Raw genomic sequence first — 17,559 nt, 5'->3', positions numbered from 1 at the left:
TGTAAAAAAGAAACTTTTTGGAGATGTGATGCTATTTAAGATACTATACATTGGTTTTATATATGTTGATGTTTTTGTGTGTGGGATCCTTAATCGCGCAAAGTACCCAAGACAAGAGCCAAGAGAGCCATGCGGACGTAAAGACCATAACGCATTTGGCGGAAGTAGGCAGCACGTTGATCGTAATCGACTTCAGGCTCAATTTCATTGACACGTGGCAAAGGATGCATGACAATCATTTGAGACTTGGCCTTGCTGATCACATCATTGTTGAGGATGAATGAATCACGGACGCTGAGATATTCTTCTTCGGAGCCAAAGCGTTCCTTTTGAACACGAGTCATGTAGAGCACGTCGGTGTTGTCAATGACTTGATCAAGAGAAGTGTAAACGTTTTGCTTGATGCCAGCTTGTTCAACCTCTTCCATAACCTCCTTGGGCATCATGAGTGATTCAGGTGCAACATAGTTGATGGTGACTTGGTAGTAAGCCAAGATCTTGACAAGAGAGTGTACAGTACGTCCATTCTTCAAATCACCCACCAAAGTGATGCTGAGGCCATTAACGGTACCAAGTTCTTCACGAATGGTAAAGACATCAAGGAAGGCTTGAGTAGGATGTTCACCTACACCATCACCAGCATTGATAATGGGCACCTTGCTGTACTTGGCGGCAAGCTGAGCCGAACCAGGTTGAGGATGACGAAGAACAATCAAATCACCATAGCAACCAAGGGTGCGTACAGTGTCGGCAAGCGATTCACCCTTTTGAACAGAGGATGTGGTAGCACTAACAGAAACAACTTGACCACCGAGACGCATCATAGCAGCTTCAAACGACGAAGAGGTACGAGTGGATGGTTCAAAGAACATGGTGCTCATGACACGGCCTTGCAATACATTGATGGATCCATAACGCTCAACAAGGTTACGCATTTCATGAGCAACACCAAAGAGCAAGTGCAAATCGTTGCGATCAAATTGCTTCGAACGCAAAATGTGCTTGCGATAGAATGGTGAGCGGCTAAGAACACGTGCAAGAGAAGCTGAAATTTCGACATTGGGTGGAACATATTGAACAAGACCTTCATCATGGGCACCAGGCAACGTCATGGAGGATGGCTTCTTTTTACGTTGCAATTCTTGCACATCTTCTTGCACAGGTTGTTCACCCTTGACGGCAGCCTTGACAGCTTGACCTTGGATAGAAACATCACGGCCTTGATCACCCTTGGCAAGACAGCTGCCATCCATGTACAAGGTTTGATCCTCAACAGCCACACGATGCACAGAGCCACGAATAGTACGTCCTTGCAAAGGTGACCATTCACTTGATTGGAACACGTATTGACGATCCACTTCAATCTCAATGTTGGTGTCTGGTTGTGGCACAAGACCAAAGATGCGACGTGGGTTCTCGTGCAAGCGATCAACAATGTCCTTGAGCTTGAGACGACCTTGGGCAACAGCATCAAGCAACAATGGCAAGGCTTCGTGAACACCAGCTGTGGCAGACACAGTGTGACCCATTTCGGCAGCAAGCTTGCGAGGAGTAGCACCCACAGAGAAACAATCAATGACATCCAAGTTGGACCACAAGGCTTCTTGTTCCTTCTTGGTTGGCAATAACTTGGTATCGTTGAATTGCTCAGAAGCAAAGAACAATGCATACACGGCAACATCACATGTCACTTGAAGACCCTTGTTCTTACTCATCTCAATCAATGCAAGGTCGCTTCCACTCATCACATTGGTCACGTGAATGACACGGTTGTGGAGGGAGGCCAACAACAAGGTGGATGCAAGATCAGTGCCCTTGGCTTCAACAACCATCAAATGAGAGCTAGGCCATGAGGAGAACACCGAATCGAAAACGGATACTTGACCAGTGCCAATCTTTTCAGCATTGAGATACACAGCAGCAACTTCGGAGGCGGCAGATGCAAGCTGCTTGGCGTTGTTGGCTGTGGCGGTCACATTGAGCAAGTAATCGGTGTATGCAGCCTTGCGTGCAGCATTGCTAGCAGCCTCAAGAGATGAATCATCTTGTACGTCATCAGCAAACGAGGACACAGTGGTGAAACCCGATGAGATGGATGCCTTTGACAATTCACCAAATTCGGTGCTGTTGGCAAGATAAGCGTGCATGTTGATAAGGCCTGGTACAGTAGCTGTAGTATGGCTGGTCTTGTAATCAATACCCGAGACTTGGAATTCTTGATGAGTACGTGCGAGAGCTTCAATAAAGATCTTGGCACACTTGACATTGGTCAACAAGGGGACAGAGTAATCAACAGCCATACGACGAGAGCGATAACCCTTAGACATGTAGGATGCAGGGCGACGGAATCGGTTGCGTGATGGCAAGTTGATGTACAAGTCGATCAAATTGTTGGACAAATGTTGCTGCAACGAGTATTCAGCCTTAAGCTTGTCGGCGGCATCACCATCCAAAGACTCAAGATGCTTGACAGGGATATTGTGCTCCGAGTAAAAGTCAGCTGTGCCGGTAGTGGCAAAGATGTTGTAACCAAGTTGATGCAACTTTTCAACGCTTGGCAACAACTCGAGCTTCTCCTTATACGAACCAATGGAGAGCAAGATGTTCTTCTTTGGCAACGAGAAACCAGTAGCCAACAAGGCCTTCATATAAGCAGAGTACTTGTCCTTGCCAAAGCAAGCCACTTCACCAGTGGAGGCCATCTCGACACCCAAAACAGGATCAGCACCCGACAAACGGCTGAATGAGAATTGTGGCACCTTGACACCAACATAGTCCTTAGGAATATCGATCTTGGGATAAGGTTCCACGGGTAAACCAAGCATGGCAACGGTTGACATCTCAACAAGATCCACGCCCAATACCTTGGAGACGAATGGGAAGGAGCGAGCAGCACGTACGTTACATTCGATGACCTTGATCTCATTATCCTTGGCAATGAATTGGATATTGAAAGGACCCGTGACGTTCAAAGCACTTGCAATCTTGGCTGTTGCATTTTCAATCTTACGCACAGTCTCAGGATCCAAATCTTGTGGTGGCAATACAAGAGTAGCATCACCAGAATGCACACCAGCATTTTCAACGTGCTCCGAAATGACATGCATAATCATCTTGCCGTCCAAAGCAACAGCATCCATTTCAATTTCCTTGGCTTCTTCAATGTACTTGGAAATGACAACAGGGTGATCACGTGACACGGCAGCTGCTTCCTTGAGATAAGATGCAAGATCATCCTTGGAGAATACGACATTCATAGCAGCACCCGACAACACATAAGAAGGACGAACCAATACAGGATAGCCGACCTTGTCACAGAATTCTTGTGATTCCTCAAAGCTGGTAAGTTCCTTCCATTGAGGTTGATCCACACCAATACGATCACACATGCGTGAAAACTTGTAACGGTTTTCAGCATTGTCAATCATTTCAGGAGAGGTACCAAGGACCTTGACGTTTTGGCGGTACAAGGGCAAGGCAATGTTGTTGGGAGTTTGACCACCCATAGACATGATAACACCACCCGAACGCTCAGCTTCGTAGATATCGAGAACACGCTCAAGGTTGATGTTTTCAAAGTACAAGCGATCAGCTTCATCATAATCGGTAGATACAGTCTCAGGGTTGTAGTTGACCATTACAGTCTTGATGCCCTTTTCGCGCAAGGTACGGATAGCACGAACAGCACACCAATCGAATTCAACCGAAGAACCAATACGATAGACACCGGAGCCAAGCACCATGATGCCGTTATCTTCAAAGGTCACATCGTGCTCAACAGCATTGTACGTCATGTACAAGTAATTGGTGAAAGCAGGGAATTCGGCGGCCACTATTTAAAGAAAAGCATTAGTTTCATTGAAGCCTATACTATATCCCACAAAATCCATATTCCTTACCAGTATCAATTTGCTTGACAAAGGGTGTAATGCCATATTCTTGACGAAGGCGACGCACAGCCAATTCGTTGCTGTTGATCTTGTTGGCAATTTGACGATCCGAGAAACCAAGTTGCTTGGCAGTACGCAACAAGTTGCCAGGGATGTTGGCCTTAGTGAAGCCTTCCAAACGCTTATCGAGATTGGCAACACGCATCAACTTGTTCAAGAACCACTTGTCAATGTTGGTCAATTCCCAAATACGGTCAACAGTGTATCCCGAAGCCATGGCATTGGCAATAGCAAAGAGACGTTGATCGGAAGGATTCTTGAGCTCCTCATCAAGCTTGTCATTATCAATGATGTCGCTCTAATAATAGTGTATGTTAGCTTATGACCAATAAAGAAGGTATGAATCAATACACTTACAGGGCTGAAGCCGACAAAGTTGTAGTCAATGGCACGAATAGCATCTTGCATTGTTTCTTCAAAGCTTCTACCAATAGCCATCACTTCACCCACTGACTTCATGGAGGAGCTGAGAGAGGTGCTGACACGGTTGAACTTTTTCAAATCCCAACGAGGAATCTTGACGACGACGTAATCCAACGATGGCTCAAAGCATGCACAGGTGACCTTGGTGACGCTGTTCTTGATTTCATTGAGAGGAATGCCCAAACCAAGCTTAGCAGCAACAAAAGCAAGTGGATAACCGGTAGCCTTGGAGGCAAGAGCGGAAGAACGAGAAAGACGAGCATTGACTTCAATGATGCAGTATTCCTTGGAGAAGGGATTGAGAGCGTATTGGATGTTACATTCACCGACAACGCCCAAATGGCGGATGACATTGACAGCAGTTGTACGAAGCATGTTGTAATCTTCATCCGAAAGCGTCTGGGAAGGAGCAACGACAATAGAGTCACCCGTGTGGATACCAAGAGGATCAAAGTTTTCCATGTTACAAACGGTGATACAGTTGTCACGGCAATCACGAACGACCTCGTATTCAATTTCCTTCCATCCCTTCATGGACTTTTCAATCAACACTTGAGGAGAGGTGGCGAATGCCTTGTTGCACAATTCAACGAGTTCTTGTTCATTGTCGGCAAAACCAGAGCCCAAACCACCAAGAGCATAAGCAGCACGACAAATGACAGGGTAACCAATCTCCTTGGCAGCAGCCAAAGCTTCTTCATGGTTGACAGCAGAGGCTGATTGGGCGCATTTTTCATTGATCTCGTAGAGGGCTTGAGCAAACAAATCACGATCTTCGGTGGTGATGATGGTGTCAATAGGTGTACCAAGGACCTTGACGCCAAGCGATTCGAATTCATCCTTGAGCTTGATACCCACATTGAGAGCCGTTTGACCACCAAATGTACAATAAATACCATCGGGCTTCTCAAATTGAATCACCTTGCGTACAAAGTCGGGGGTAACAGGCAAAAAGTAAACCTTGTCAGCCAAACCCTTTGAGGTTTGAATAGTAGCAATGTTGGGATTGATCAAGATGGTGTAGATGCCTTCTTCCTTCAAAGCCTTAATAGCTTGAGAACCAGAGTAGTCGAATTCACCAGCTTGGCCAATAGACAAACCACCTGAACCAAGAACAAGAACCTTGCTGACATTGACGCGTGGGTTCTTTTTGATATTCTCGGCCTTGGTACCACCAGGGAATTCGAGTGGGACAAGAGCATTCTTTTCAACACAAGACTTGACGGTGTTGATAAAGACATCAAACAAGAATTCAGTGTCACGTGGACCAGGGTTGGATTCGGGATGGAATTGCACCGAGAAAATAGGAAGGGACTTGTGAATGATACCTTCGTTGGATCCATCATTGGCATTGACAAAGAGTTCTTGGAAGTCATTTGGCAAGGTGGATGCATCAACAGCATAACCATGGTTTTGTGAAGTGATGTAGCAGCGGCCGGAGATCAAGTTTGTGCAAGGAATGTTTTGGCCACGATTACCATACTTCATCTTCATGGTCTTTGCACCTGCAGCCAAGGCGAGCAATTGATGACCCAAACAAATACCAAAGATGGGCTTCTTGCCAGATTGCAACACCGTGCGTAAGCGATTGAAAGTGGTTTGCACCATGGTTGGATCACCAGGACCATTCGATAAGAACAAGCCATCATATTGCTCAGCAGTGAAATCATAATCCCAAGGCACCACCAAAAGTTCCACACCACGACGCACAAAGCAGCGGATTTGATTATACTTCATACCAACATCCACAGCGACAATACGCAATGTACGGCCATCAGGCAACTTGATAGCCTTTGCTGGATCAGGCTTGTATAGCTTGGGCTCCTTGATAGAGACATCAGCAACGAGGTTGCGCTGATTAGGATCCACCCATTCGACATCTTGATAATCCTGCATCCATCGTTCGGTACCAGCTACTGATTGCTGCTTATCTTGATTATCGGAAGATGAGAAACCAAGGGCACTTGCAGCTGAGTCAAGCAAAGTATCAGCGGTCTTGGGGAAGAGAATCTTGCCAAGGAGGACACCTTGCATACGAATCTTTTTGGTCAATGCGCGGGTATCAATACCGTACAAGGCTGGTACATTGTTTTCCTTGAGCCATGCCGACAAGGAGGAGGATGCCAAATAATGAGAATAATCGGGAGCATAGTTGCCCACAATCAAACCAGCGACATGGATTTCATTGGACTCATAGTACTTTGGAATGTTGTTAAGCAACTCATCCATCTCAGTCCTTGAAGGAGCACCATAATTGCCAATCAAAGGGAATGTAAGCACAAGGATTTGGCCACGGTAAGAGGGATCCGTCAATGATTCGGGATAGCCCACCATGCCTAAATTAGTGCAACGGTTTTAGCTTATTATGCTAATCACGATTTGTGTGTGTGTGATGGCCAATGATAATTACCGGTTTGAAAGACACATTCACCCGAAATGCTAGCCTTTTCCGAACCAAAAGAAAAGCCTTGGAAAGAAGTGCCATCTTGCAAAACAAGAGCTGCTGTGGTCGCATCTTTGCTATCCTCAAGAGCAGTGACGGGACGATGTGGTGCACTAGGCGACCGGGGTGAAATGGGCAAAAGCGGAGTAGCATTGGCAGCAGGAGCTGGGATCAATGAAGGATGAATGCCCGTAGCAGGAGCAGTACCAGCTGCAGTAACTGGTGGAACAGGGATATTGGAAGCCATCAAAAAGGTTTTATGGGTGGTTGTGGTAGAGGTGGTTGTGGTGTAGAAAAGGAAAAGAGAAAAGATACAACAATGTCAATAGAGAGAAAACAGAAAGGTAGCAAATGTAAAAGGTGAAACTTTTTCTTTGGTTCGCCGACTAGCAACCGAAGAGAGGTTGTGTGTTAGTCAACGCGTGTCACTGTTAACCACCCTCTCCTCTTTACAATATGAAATGAACCTGACTGAAAGACCAATACGTTTGAAGTTGGATCAATGGACGAGATTTATTGAATCGTCTTAGGGTGTTCCAGGGATCGTCAGCCGAAAAAGCTGAAAAGTTGTATGGTTTGCACGCGCTTCCGATTTAAATACTCGATTTTTTCCTGTGACATATCACCAAGCCACTAGACATCGTGTTTGTCGCACAAATCACGGCTCGAATCCCCTTCCTAAGGTGTTATGCCGATCTCAGCCTCGCCTTTTTACCACGGTATCCTACGGCCTATAGAAAATCGTATCATCCACATCATTGTTCATACGCTGTTGTCCAATCCCCCCATGTCAATATGACGTTTTTGGATTAAAAAATGTGTCACTTTTTGTCATCGTGCATGCATAAAACTACTACACAGCCCCACTTTTACCAGTGCTACGTCAACGACAACGACAACGACGCCTCTCTTTCTAGAATCATTATACATTACGCACACACAGGCGCGCACACACACACTCTTTTTACTGCTACCAACAAGTGGGCTGCTACCTTTATGAATAGTTGGGTCTAGTATGCTTGGCGCTTGAACGGAGAATTTCGAAATGGCGTGGGTTGACGTACCAATCGGATATCTTGATTGAATGCCAAAAATGTCGTTTGAGCGCAATCCAGAGATTTGGTATGACAGCTGATGCCATTTTGGTGTGGTACACATGGCTCAAGGGAGTGTTAGCATGATGTCTGGGAGGGAGGAGATACCGGTAACGGGATGATGAAAGTTGTTAGTTGAATACAAAACGTCTGTGCGAGCATGATCATGCAACACACGTGGGTGTGTGTGGAATGTCAATAAACAACAGCCATCTATGTGCATGAATAAGCACCTTCATTCGATATACAGCACCCACTTTAAAGAAAAGAACATGTCCCAAATGTACATTTACAATGAGCAGCAGTGACAATGAAATGTGTCCATACTTAGCATCACACTAATGACAATGGAGATGGTATTGATTGCTGTTGTTTCACTCCCACCAACAACCACGACCAAATGATGATGGTAGATAAAGTGACGATGGATGGTGTATAGAGATAAATCACGTGTGCATCTATTTTATGCGTTGGCAGGTGGCCATTGCATATGTGGGTGGGGATCAAGTAGACCCTTACATGCAAGCAAGAAGAGGGAACCAAATATGTATATCCATTGGGTGTGTGTAGAGCGGGCTTGGCGAATTGAACGGTGCCTGATTTTCCTCTTTCGGTTCTCAACATCATTCTCTCCTTCTTGTTCATCCTTTGTTCTTTCTCCCTTTCTCTTTGTGCACCACACTTTTTCTCTACTGGGGCAACAAGAAGGGGGCTTTGTCTCAATGTCAATATCAAGGAACCACCTGCAAGGCGGTAGCAGTAGTGGTGATACCTCCTCCAGGTTATCCTCCAACAATCCATATAGAGATCTCGAAGCCCAGCAACAGCCCAACTTGGTCAACGATGCAACTCCCATTCAACAACAACAACCACCTCCTTCTTCATCGCGTCCACCACCCAATGCATTCATGACATTTGCTATCCGTGAGAGACCTAAGCCTGACGTCTCTGTGGTTCGACGCAACACAATCGCCACCAATCCAGTACCGATCGAGGAATTCGACGCTCTATTTGACGAACAACAACAACCGCTCTATCGTCGACCTTCTCGAGCTGAATCGATCGCTTCATTAGCAGCCCATTCACAGTATGACTCAAACGAGGAACAAGACTACTCGGATACAGCACGATTGACAGCCAACATGGCAGGCGATGATCCATCACCTACGCAACCACCTCGACGCAACCAATCCCTTCGCAAAGTTGCTACTGTTTTACGCCGAGTCTCAAGGCGAGTTGTCAATAATAATACCATGGCGACCATTGATGAACAACCAATGATCCAAGAATCGATACCCATGACATCAACATCCAAAGATACGCCATCTTCTCCATCATCACCCCCACCGCCTCCACCTCCTACACAACAAATCATGCCGCTCGTACAACGTCAACGCAAATCCAGAGGCATCATCCTTGCAGGCAAAAGTCTGGGCATCTTTGGACCAGAGAATCCCCTTCGACGCATGTTTGCAAAGATGTTGCAATGGAGGTAAGATTGGGGATGCAGCGGAATAATGCAAGAGGTTTGGATAGCTAATTAAGGGGGTTGGTTGATGGGCTGTGCCTCTGTATTTTGTATTACATAGGTGGATGGAAACACTCATGATGCTGATCATTGCTGCCCATGGTATCGTATTGCTTATCGTTGGATGGGGAAACAATCCACAACCAGAACCACCAGCACATTGGGGTGAGACTTGGGATCAATTTGTATTGCTCGGCATCTTTTGCTTTTATACGTAAGTATCCATGTGTGTGTGTGTGAGGGATCAAGGTTTATATACGTGTGTTACTTACACTTTGTCGAAAAAGGCTGTCTGTTGCAATACGTATCATCACATTTGGTTTCTTGTTCTCGCCAAAGCCTATCGACGTGACCGATGAAAATGGATCTTCCATACCCGTTATCCCACCTCTGGCCTTTATGCGGCATTCTTGGAATCGTATCGATTTACTATCAGTCATGTGCTACTGGATTGATCTGGGTTTGACATGTGCTGGTCAAGTCATCATTGGTGATACAAGGCGAATCCTCATATTCAAGGCTCTCTCAGCTATGATCTTGTTACGGCTATTACTCATCACCAACAGCAATCGCGTTATTCTTCAAAGTCTCAAGAAAGCGGGTCCATTGCTTGTCAACGTATCCTCGTTTGTGCTCTTCTTTTTTGTGATCTTTGCGTAAGTCCAATACATATATGGTAATTTGATACAAGAAATTGACCATATCGGGTAGAATTGTCGGTGTACAAGCTTTCAAGGGATCATTTTTACGCCATTGTGTTTGGCATGGTATGCAATAGTCTCTATCCGAGCCATGAGTCATTGACTAATTGATATCTATACAAAGACCCCGATGATCCAACCAATATCCAAGAGCTGCAACAGTATTGTGGAGGCTATATGGAGGATGGCGTGGAAAAGCCATATCTGCTAAAGGATGGTACCCCAGGTCCATGGTCAAAAGGTTTTATTTGCCAAGAAGGTTTGGTGTGTCAGGTAAGGATACAACTTTGAAGGGGGAATAGGATAGATGCATTGATGCATAAAGGTGACGTGCAGGAAACCGAGAACCCATTTGGTGGCACCATCAGCTTTGACAACATTTTCTCATCCATGTTGATTATCGTGATCATTGCTGGTAGTAAGTTATAGCACTTGTGATCCAACCCTACAATGTTTAACACGCACGCACGACTCCCTTAGATCAAACGTGGACCGATCGAATGTACGACATGATGGATGCCGAATATTTCGTTGTCTCGCTCTATTTCACAGTCATTGTGATCATCATGAATTACTGGTTAATCAATCTCTTTGTCGCTGTCATCAACGAAATGTTCGCCAAAGTACGTGAAGATTCGCAACATTCGGCATTCACCGCTTCTCGAGGAAAACCAGTGTTGGCAGATGCAGCTGAAGGATGGTCTATTGGTCAAGGTGGCTCTGGCAAAAGCGGGAGCAAATCCAGAATACTAGCCAACCTGGTCAGATACACGAAACCATTTTGGGTGCTCTTGGTGGCGATTGATTTGATTGTGATGGGCTTAAAGAACAATGATATGACGGATGAGCAATTGGAGTTGATTGGTAAGCAGTGGTCATTGTATGGCGTGTTTCATTGTCTCTCATACGCATGGATGATTGTAGACACAGCCGAATTGATATTCTCGATTGCATTTTTGATTGAGATCATCCTTCGATTCTTTGCTGAATTCCCCCATTGGCGAAAGTTTTTTCATTCCAAGACCAACAGAACGGATTTGCTTATTGCCGTCATCACGTGCATCATTCGTATACCACCCATCCACGATAATCGCCCAGTGTATGCATGGCTCACAGGATTCCAGGTGTTGCGTATTTATCGTGTGGTGTTGAGTATTCCACGTATCAGGACGCTTAGTGTAAGTGAAATCTTGAGAGCATGGACTATGATAAATGATGGCTAAATGGACCCCTTTTCATGTAGGTGCGTGTCCTCGGCAGTGCTTGGGGTTTGATCAACTTGGTCTTTTTCATCGTCCTAGCAACCATTCTTTGTGCAATAATGGTAAGATGCATACAATACCATTCACACTACGTTTGCTTACGGTGCTGTATTTTAGGCTTTCCAATTGTTCGAGGGGATGATGAATGATTCTGACGAGGAAATGCGCTTCTTTTCGATTTACAACTCGTTTGTGGCATTGAATCAGGTACAATGATACCAATGGACCATTCTTACATTTATGCTCACTTCATTGTAGCTCTTTTCAGGAGAAGATTGGACAACAGTATTATACAATGCGATGGAATCGAGCGTGCCATCGAGAACAGCGGCAATCACAGCTCTTTTTCTTGTTTTATGGTTCTTGTGCTCCAACTGTAAGTAATGGCTCCATTCATCATTTGACATGTATGATACTGATATTTCAAATATAGTCATTCTCGTCAACATGTTTATTGCTGTTCTTATGGAAAACTTTGAAACGGCTGAAGAAGAGAAGCGAATGCGACAAGTTGATCAATATGCGCGACAACAAGAGCATGTTGAAAAACATGATCCTGTCATCAGTCGTTGGAATATCTATCGATACTTTCGTGCAAAGCCTAAAGGCGTCAATGTCGGCAACATGCCTACCAACCTGGTGCTTCCGGCAAAAAAGACGACTATTAGGGACTTTATGAATGCTGATGTGATCAAAGTAGGTGAAAGAGATACAATGGGGTATACACATATATACTAACGCTATTCAATTACTAGTCGCATGCTGATATGGAAAAGCAACCTGGTGTTTTGCAAGGCACACGACCTCGAGATACCAAACGATTTTCTGGTGTGCGTGGTTTTCTCGACAACTTGTTGCATCGTGGTGGTGGGCATAACGACGCATCAGCATCCCCGAATGGAACCCGAAAGAGCTTTATGCTTGACGACCGAAATCCACTTGACCAATTTCACACCTTTTATGATACGCGCAAATCAGCTGATATGGATCCTGCTTCAATTCGCCAAATATTGGAAGCGCCACGTGATGCGACAGCTGCTGGAATTGCCGAAGCAGTGATGTTGGATGTAGAAGAACGCAGAGCACAGCGACAAGAATTCATTGCAGCCCATCCAACCTATGACAAGTCATTGTATATTTTCAATCCAAGCAATCCTATACGTCGATGGTGTCAAATGATGGTGCCTCCTAGTCGTGGTGAGCGATACTTTGGCGCACAACCTTCGCTGGTTGCTAGTTGGATCTTTTTCGGCATCATCAGCTGTTCAGTGGTGACCACCGTGGTGCTGACAATTTACAATTCACCCGTGTATCAATTCAAAAATCGTGATAATCCAGCACACTTGATGGTGTTCTCGCACATTGATTGGGCGTTTACCTTTATTTTCACGGCTGAATTCATCATCAAAGTCATTGCTGATGGCGTTCTCTTGGCTCCCAATGCCTATCTCTTGAATGGATGGAACATCTTGGATTTATTTGTACTCATCTCATTGTATCTCTCGAACTTCGGCAACTTTGCATCATCCACTGGTGTTGAACGTGCGTTTCGGGCATTCAAGGCATTGAGAGCACTACGTCTCATCAATTTGTTACGACCTGCAAGAGAAATGTTCACCGTAATCCTCGTCAAAGGCTTACCACATATCATTGATGCCGGCATTCTTTGCATCTTTTTGATCATTCCCTTCGCGCTCTATGGTCAAAATTTATTTCAAGGCTTATTTTATTTCTGTAACGATGATGGCGACGACATTACCACCAAATCCTTATGCGTCTATGAAGGAATGTTGGGTACTCAAGAACCAATGCCTGAGGATACTGAGATCTATGCACCTCGTATATGGGACAATCCATATGTCTACAGCTTTGACTCGTTTTGGAAAGGGCTCTTGGTGCTAGTTGAAATTGCAAGTGGTGAAGGTTGGATCGATGTGCTCGAAGTAAGCATGAGCATCGTGGGCAAGGACATGTCACCTCAACAGGATGCAAGCCAGTTGAGTGGTATCTTTTTCATGGTTTACAATATTGCTGGTTCGATCATGGTCATTTCGCTCTTCCTCGGTGTGGTATTGGAGAACTTTTCAAGGCGTAATGGCACAGCGTACATGACAGCGGATCAACGACGATGGCTTGATTTGAAAAAGCTATTGAGCCAAATGCGTCCTGCAAAGCGCCCAAGAAAGATCCCAACGAGCTGGTTAAGGAAATGGTGCTTTGATGTGGTGGTTGACAAACGTAGCAAGTTTTACAAGTTCATGACAGGAGCCATTGTGCTCAACATCCTGTTCTTATGCACCGAGTTTGATCAAGACGACGACATCCCTGGATATAATACTGCTCGAGGTAAGGGTTTGCAAACCGTAGGCAATGAAGGTTTGTATACTAACATGGTGTAAAACAGGTTATGTATTCTTGCTCTTCGTGGGAATCTACTGGATCGAGATCATCATCAAGTTTCTTGGTCTTGGATGGAACTCCTTTCGGCGCAATCTTTGGAATTTGTATGATTTGATTGTTGTCAGTGGAAGCACGGTTACCATCATCACCAGCTTCGGCGACCAAGAGCAACAAGTGACCGTCGAAGCACAAAAGCTATTCATGACCGCCCTTTGTTTCAAACTTGTACAGCGAAGCGATAGTCTCAATCAGCTTTTCACCATCATTGCGTAAGGTTTTTTACAAACACGTGTCATTGTCGGCGAACTAATTTTGCATGAATGAATAGTGCGTCGGCATATCAAATCGTCAACGTCTTTGCCGTGTGGTTCATTGTCTTGACTACTTACTGTATCATGTTTATGGAGATCTTTGCATTGACCAAATATGGCACGCAAGCAACAACCGAACATGTCAACTTTCGTTCTTATGCAAATACCATGATTTCTTTGGTGCGGTTTTCTACCGGGTAAGGATGTGCGGCGGATTCGCTTGTTGCCCTTTGATGATGCTAATGATTGTGTTTAGGGAGGCGTGGAATACCGTCATGCACGATTTTACGGTGGAGTCGCCCGATTGTGTCGTTTCCGATAACTACCTTGATTCTGATTGTGGATCCAAAAGTTGGGCCTATTTCCTGTTTCTCAGCTTCAACATCATTTCCATGTACATCTTTACCGCCATCTTTGTTGCCGTGGTTGCCGACAACTTTTCCTACGTCTACCAAATCGCCTCCAACTTTTCGCTTGTGAACCGTGACGAGATCAGAAAATATCCTTTTTATATCGCATGTGCATATGCAAGAATATGATGTCGCATTGTGTATTACTATCCATATCCTTAACTGAAACTCACGTATAAGAAGGCATGGGCAGATGTAGATATCAACCGGATCGGATACATTGAACCTAAGCAGTACATTGGCTTTTGGCGAGTAAGTTGGATCATAAACGATTGACAAGGAAGGAAAAGGAAAGCTCATTGGTAATACTAGAAACTAAGCGGTGCCTTTCGGATACGTATTTACGATCATGAATTCTCATACAAGTCGCTTCACGAGGAATGTGCTTTGGATGAACGGCTGTTGGACCCATCAGAGAACCAGTACCAAGTACGCGTGGACTTGCACAGGCTACGAGCAAGATTGAATGCTTTGGATAAGGCCGAAATTCACCAACGAAAACATGATCTTGATTGTTTATACTGGGTAAGTTAGGCTCAATCACAGGATAGGGATGGGGACGTTAATGTATGATTGTAGGAGGCGGCATTATCCGAAGGGCCTAAGGGTGTCTCGTTCAATGAGATGTTGTTGATGATTGCACGTCGCAAGTTGGTGATTCCTGAAAATGCCTTTTTGTATGTTTGATCTATGCAGAGTGTCCCTTCATTCATTAACAGCCATATTGTAGACTTGAAGAGCTTTTGAACAACCAGAAACGGGAAGAAGCTGTTGAGGCATTAATCAAGATTGATCGGGTCAAGGGCATGATTGAGACGATTGCACTGCGCAAAAAGTTCCTAAAGCATCTTGAAAGCAAAAAGAAATCACGCGTTGGTAAGTATCTATATGGGCACACTCTTTAAACGAATGCTAAGGTGTCTTCTTTTGTTTTCCTTTTCGCAGCCGCACCACCAGCTATTGTCGTCAATCAACATCGCATATCACGGCCGCTTAATATGATGGACCTCTATTCCGCTCCACCCACTCCTGCTACACCCACAGCTGATTTTTCCAGTCGCATGTTTGATGATAATGCTTCCATGGGTTCTGGCGGTGATTTGTAAGTGTGATTATATGGAAAGCGAATGCCTATACCAATGTTTTGCTCTTTCAATAGGAGAAGCCCTACATTTGATAGGAGCTTACAAGCTGGGCCTTACCATCCCCGTGATTCAGAAGCGACAGGGCGAACAAGCGAATCCAATGAGCGTGTTGTCTGGCACGGTAAGTGAAGGAATGAGGTATAGGGTATATGGATGTATATTGATTGTGGGGATAGACATGCTGCAAAACGAGCTTAAACAATAGAGCAACCCATACGATATACCCAAAATGTTCCCACTTGTATTATCTTTTCCCTCCTTTGTAAATTAATATTATCTTCGCCGCTGTGTATGTGATGCATTGAATGACACAATACAAGAAAGTCTCTATAATAGTGAAGTTCAAATTGAAAAGGATAATAATAAGGATGCTCATTGTTTTGCTGAGTACATAGTCAACAACGTTTTCATGTGAATATTGCCATTGTATTGTTGTAGAGAATTGATTGAACAAATGTAGCTATAGGCTTCTGTATAATCCTTTACTACTTTAGGTGTTGATGACGGTGCCACCGTTGGGGTGAACAACTTGACCAGTCATGAAGGAGGACATGTCCGAGCAAATAAAGACAAAGCAAGCTGCAATTTCGGCTGGTTGAGCAGGACGCTTGAATGGAGGGAACGAGCCAAAGTTATGAATTTCTTCCTCTGTAAAGGTGTTGGGGATGAGTGGTGTCCAAACAGGACCAGGGGCAACGGCGTTAACACGAATGCGACGTGGGGCCAGCTGCTGTGACAAGGCACGAGTGAAGGACACAATGGCACCCTTGGTGGAAGAATAATCCACAAGGTTATCCATACCACGATAAGCAGCAACAGAGGCAGTGTTAGCAATCACACCACCCGCCTTCATGTGCTTAAGTGCAAGCTTGGTAAGGAACATGGGACCAAACACTAGTAGACAATACATGTTTAAGCCAACAATGTCTCATCCATATATATGCTGACCACAACAACCTACCATTTGTACGGAAAGTACGCTCCACAATGGAGGTATCAATGGTTTCGAATTCGAGGTTCTTGGTTTGTTCAGCAGCGTTGTTGACGATATGAGTAATTTGACCAAACTTTTCCAAGTGCGAGTCGATGATCTCTTGACAGTTCTTTTCATAACCAATGTCACGGGCAATCAAATTGATTTTGCATTTCGACTGCGCCTCAATGGTATCCTTGGTGTACTTGGCGTCAGCGTCTTCACGTTCATCACGATACACAATGGTGATACCAAGAGCACCTTCCAATGCAAAAAGGGTGGCGATGGCACGACCAATACCACTATCGGCACCAGTGATAATGACATACTTGCCATCAAGCTTGCCTGAACCCACATAGGGGCGGAAGGTTGGCTTGCCATCGTTATCAAAGCCTGGCAAATGTTGAGACACCGGTGGAGGCTTGAGCAAGGATGCAATGCCAGTCTTGGAGTAACGAGCACGCTTGCGCATTTCGTTGAACTCATAAACGTCTGAGGGGAGATCTTCATCGAATCCGAGAGCGTGCTTGGTCATATTGGTATGTTCGTCAAAGTTGATGAGAAAGACAAGTGGATGATAATTCAAGATGCAAACCAGCGAATCCTGCCCTTTATATACACTTGAAAGTCGTTGTTGCTATGTGCCTGAATCATACAAGATTTGTGTTTCGGCTCGGTGTTAAGGTCATCCCCCGATATTACCAAGTCTTTCATTTCAAACTTCACTTACAGTATAAAGGTTTATAGGGACCTCAGGGTTTAATCATACCCACTTTTAAAGCAGCTGAAGTGTTCGCTGCTGCTCAGCTAATGACTCTATTGTACATTATTGTTTGGCTGCTGCTGCTTTCTTGCTGAATCCTTGGTGGCCCACATGCGGCTGAAATAAAAGGCGACAACATGAAGGTGGCTCATGTTG

At 44.9% G+C, this 17,559-nt stretch overlaps 3 protein-coding genes across 3 annotated transcripts; 1 reads left to right on the top strand and 2 right to left on the bottom strand.

Moving 5' to 3' along the window:
- Positions 1 to 89: 89 nt before the first annotated feature.
- Positions 90 to 7,063, bottom strand: O0I10_005767 (carbamoyl-phosphate synthase, large subunit; the record flags this gene model as incomplete). Its single annotated transcript, XM_058485805.1, has 4 exons — positions 90 to 3,832; positions 3,900 to 4,248; positions 4,308 to 6,709; positions 6,784 to 7,063. 4 exons carry the CDS (start codon positions 7,061 to 7,063, stop codon positions 90 to 92), a joined length of 6,774 nt encoding a protein of 2,257 aa, XP_058343328.1.
- Positions 7,064 to 8,632: 1,569 nt separating this feature from the next.
- O0I10_005766 (uncharacterized protein) lies at positions 8,633 to 15,872 on the top strand (the record flags this gene model as incomplete). The annotated part of the gene is made up of 23 exons (XM_058485804.1): positions 8,633 to 9,402; positions 9,500 to 9,652; positions 9,726 to 10,094; positions 10,150 to 10,205; positions 10,264 to 10,412; positions 10,476 to 10,557; positions 10,620 to 11,003; positions 11,064 to 11,317; positions 11,383 to 11,463; positions 11,519 to 11,608; positions 11,660 to 11,777; positions 11,835 to 12,097; positions 12,157 to 13,747; positions 13,806 to 14,070; positions 14,130 to 14,309; positions 14,369 to 14,631; positions 14,716 to 14,774; positions 14,835 to 15,047; positions 15,102 to 15,199; positions 15,253 to 15,398; positions 15,468 to 15,624; positions 15,682 to 15,788; positions 15,844 to 15,872. 23 exons carry the CDS (start codon positions 8,633 to 8,635, stop codon positions 15,870 to 15,872), a joined length of 5,877 nt encoding a protein of 1,958 aa, XP_058343327.1.
- Positions 15,873 to 16,157: 285 nt separating this feature from the next.
- On the bottom strand, positions 16,158 to 17,175 carry O0I10_005765 (uncharacterized protein; the record flags this gene model as incomplete). The annotated part of the gene is made up of 2 exons (XM_058485803.1): positions 16,158 to 16,561; positions 16,629 to 17,175. 2 exons carry the CDS (start codon positions 17,173 to 17,175, stop codon positions 16,158 to 16,160), a joined length of 951 nt encoding a protein of 316 aa, XP_058343326.1.
- Between the last annotated feature and the right edge of the window lie 384 nt (positions 17,176 to 17,559).

The sequence above is a fragment of the Lichtheimia ornata genome (assembly GCF_029851405.1).
Source record: "Lichtheimia ornata isolate CBS 291.66 chromosome Unknown scaffold00024, whole genome shotgun sequence".
In the NCBI taxonomy this organism is placed as follows: domain Eukaryota; kingdom Fungi; phylum Mucoromycota; class Mucoromycetes; order Mucorales; family Lichtheimiaceae; genus Lichtheimia; species Lichtheimia ornata.
Note: the sequence above shows the minus strand (reverse complement) of the source record. Positions and strands in the feature narration are given on the sequence as shown.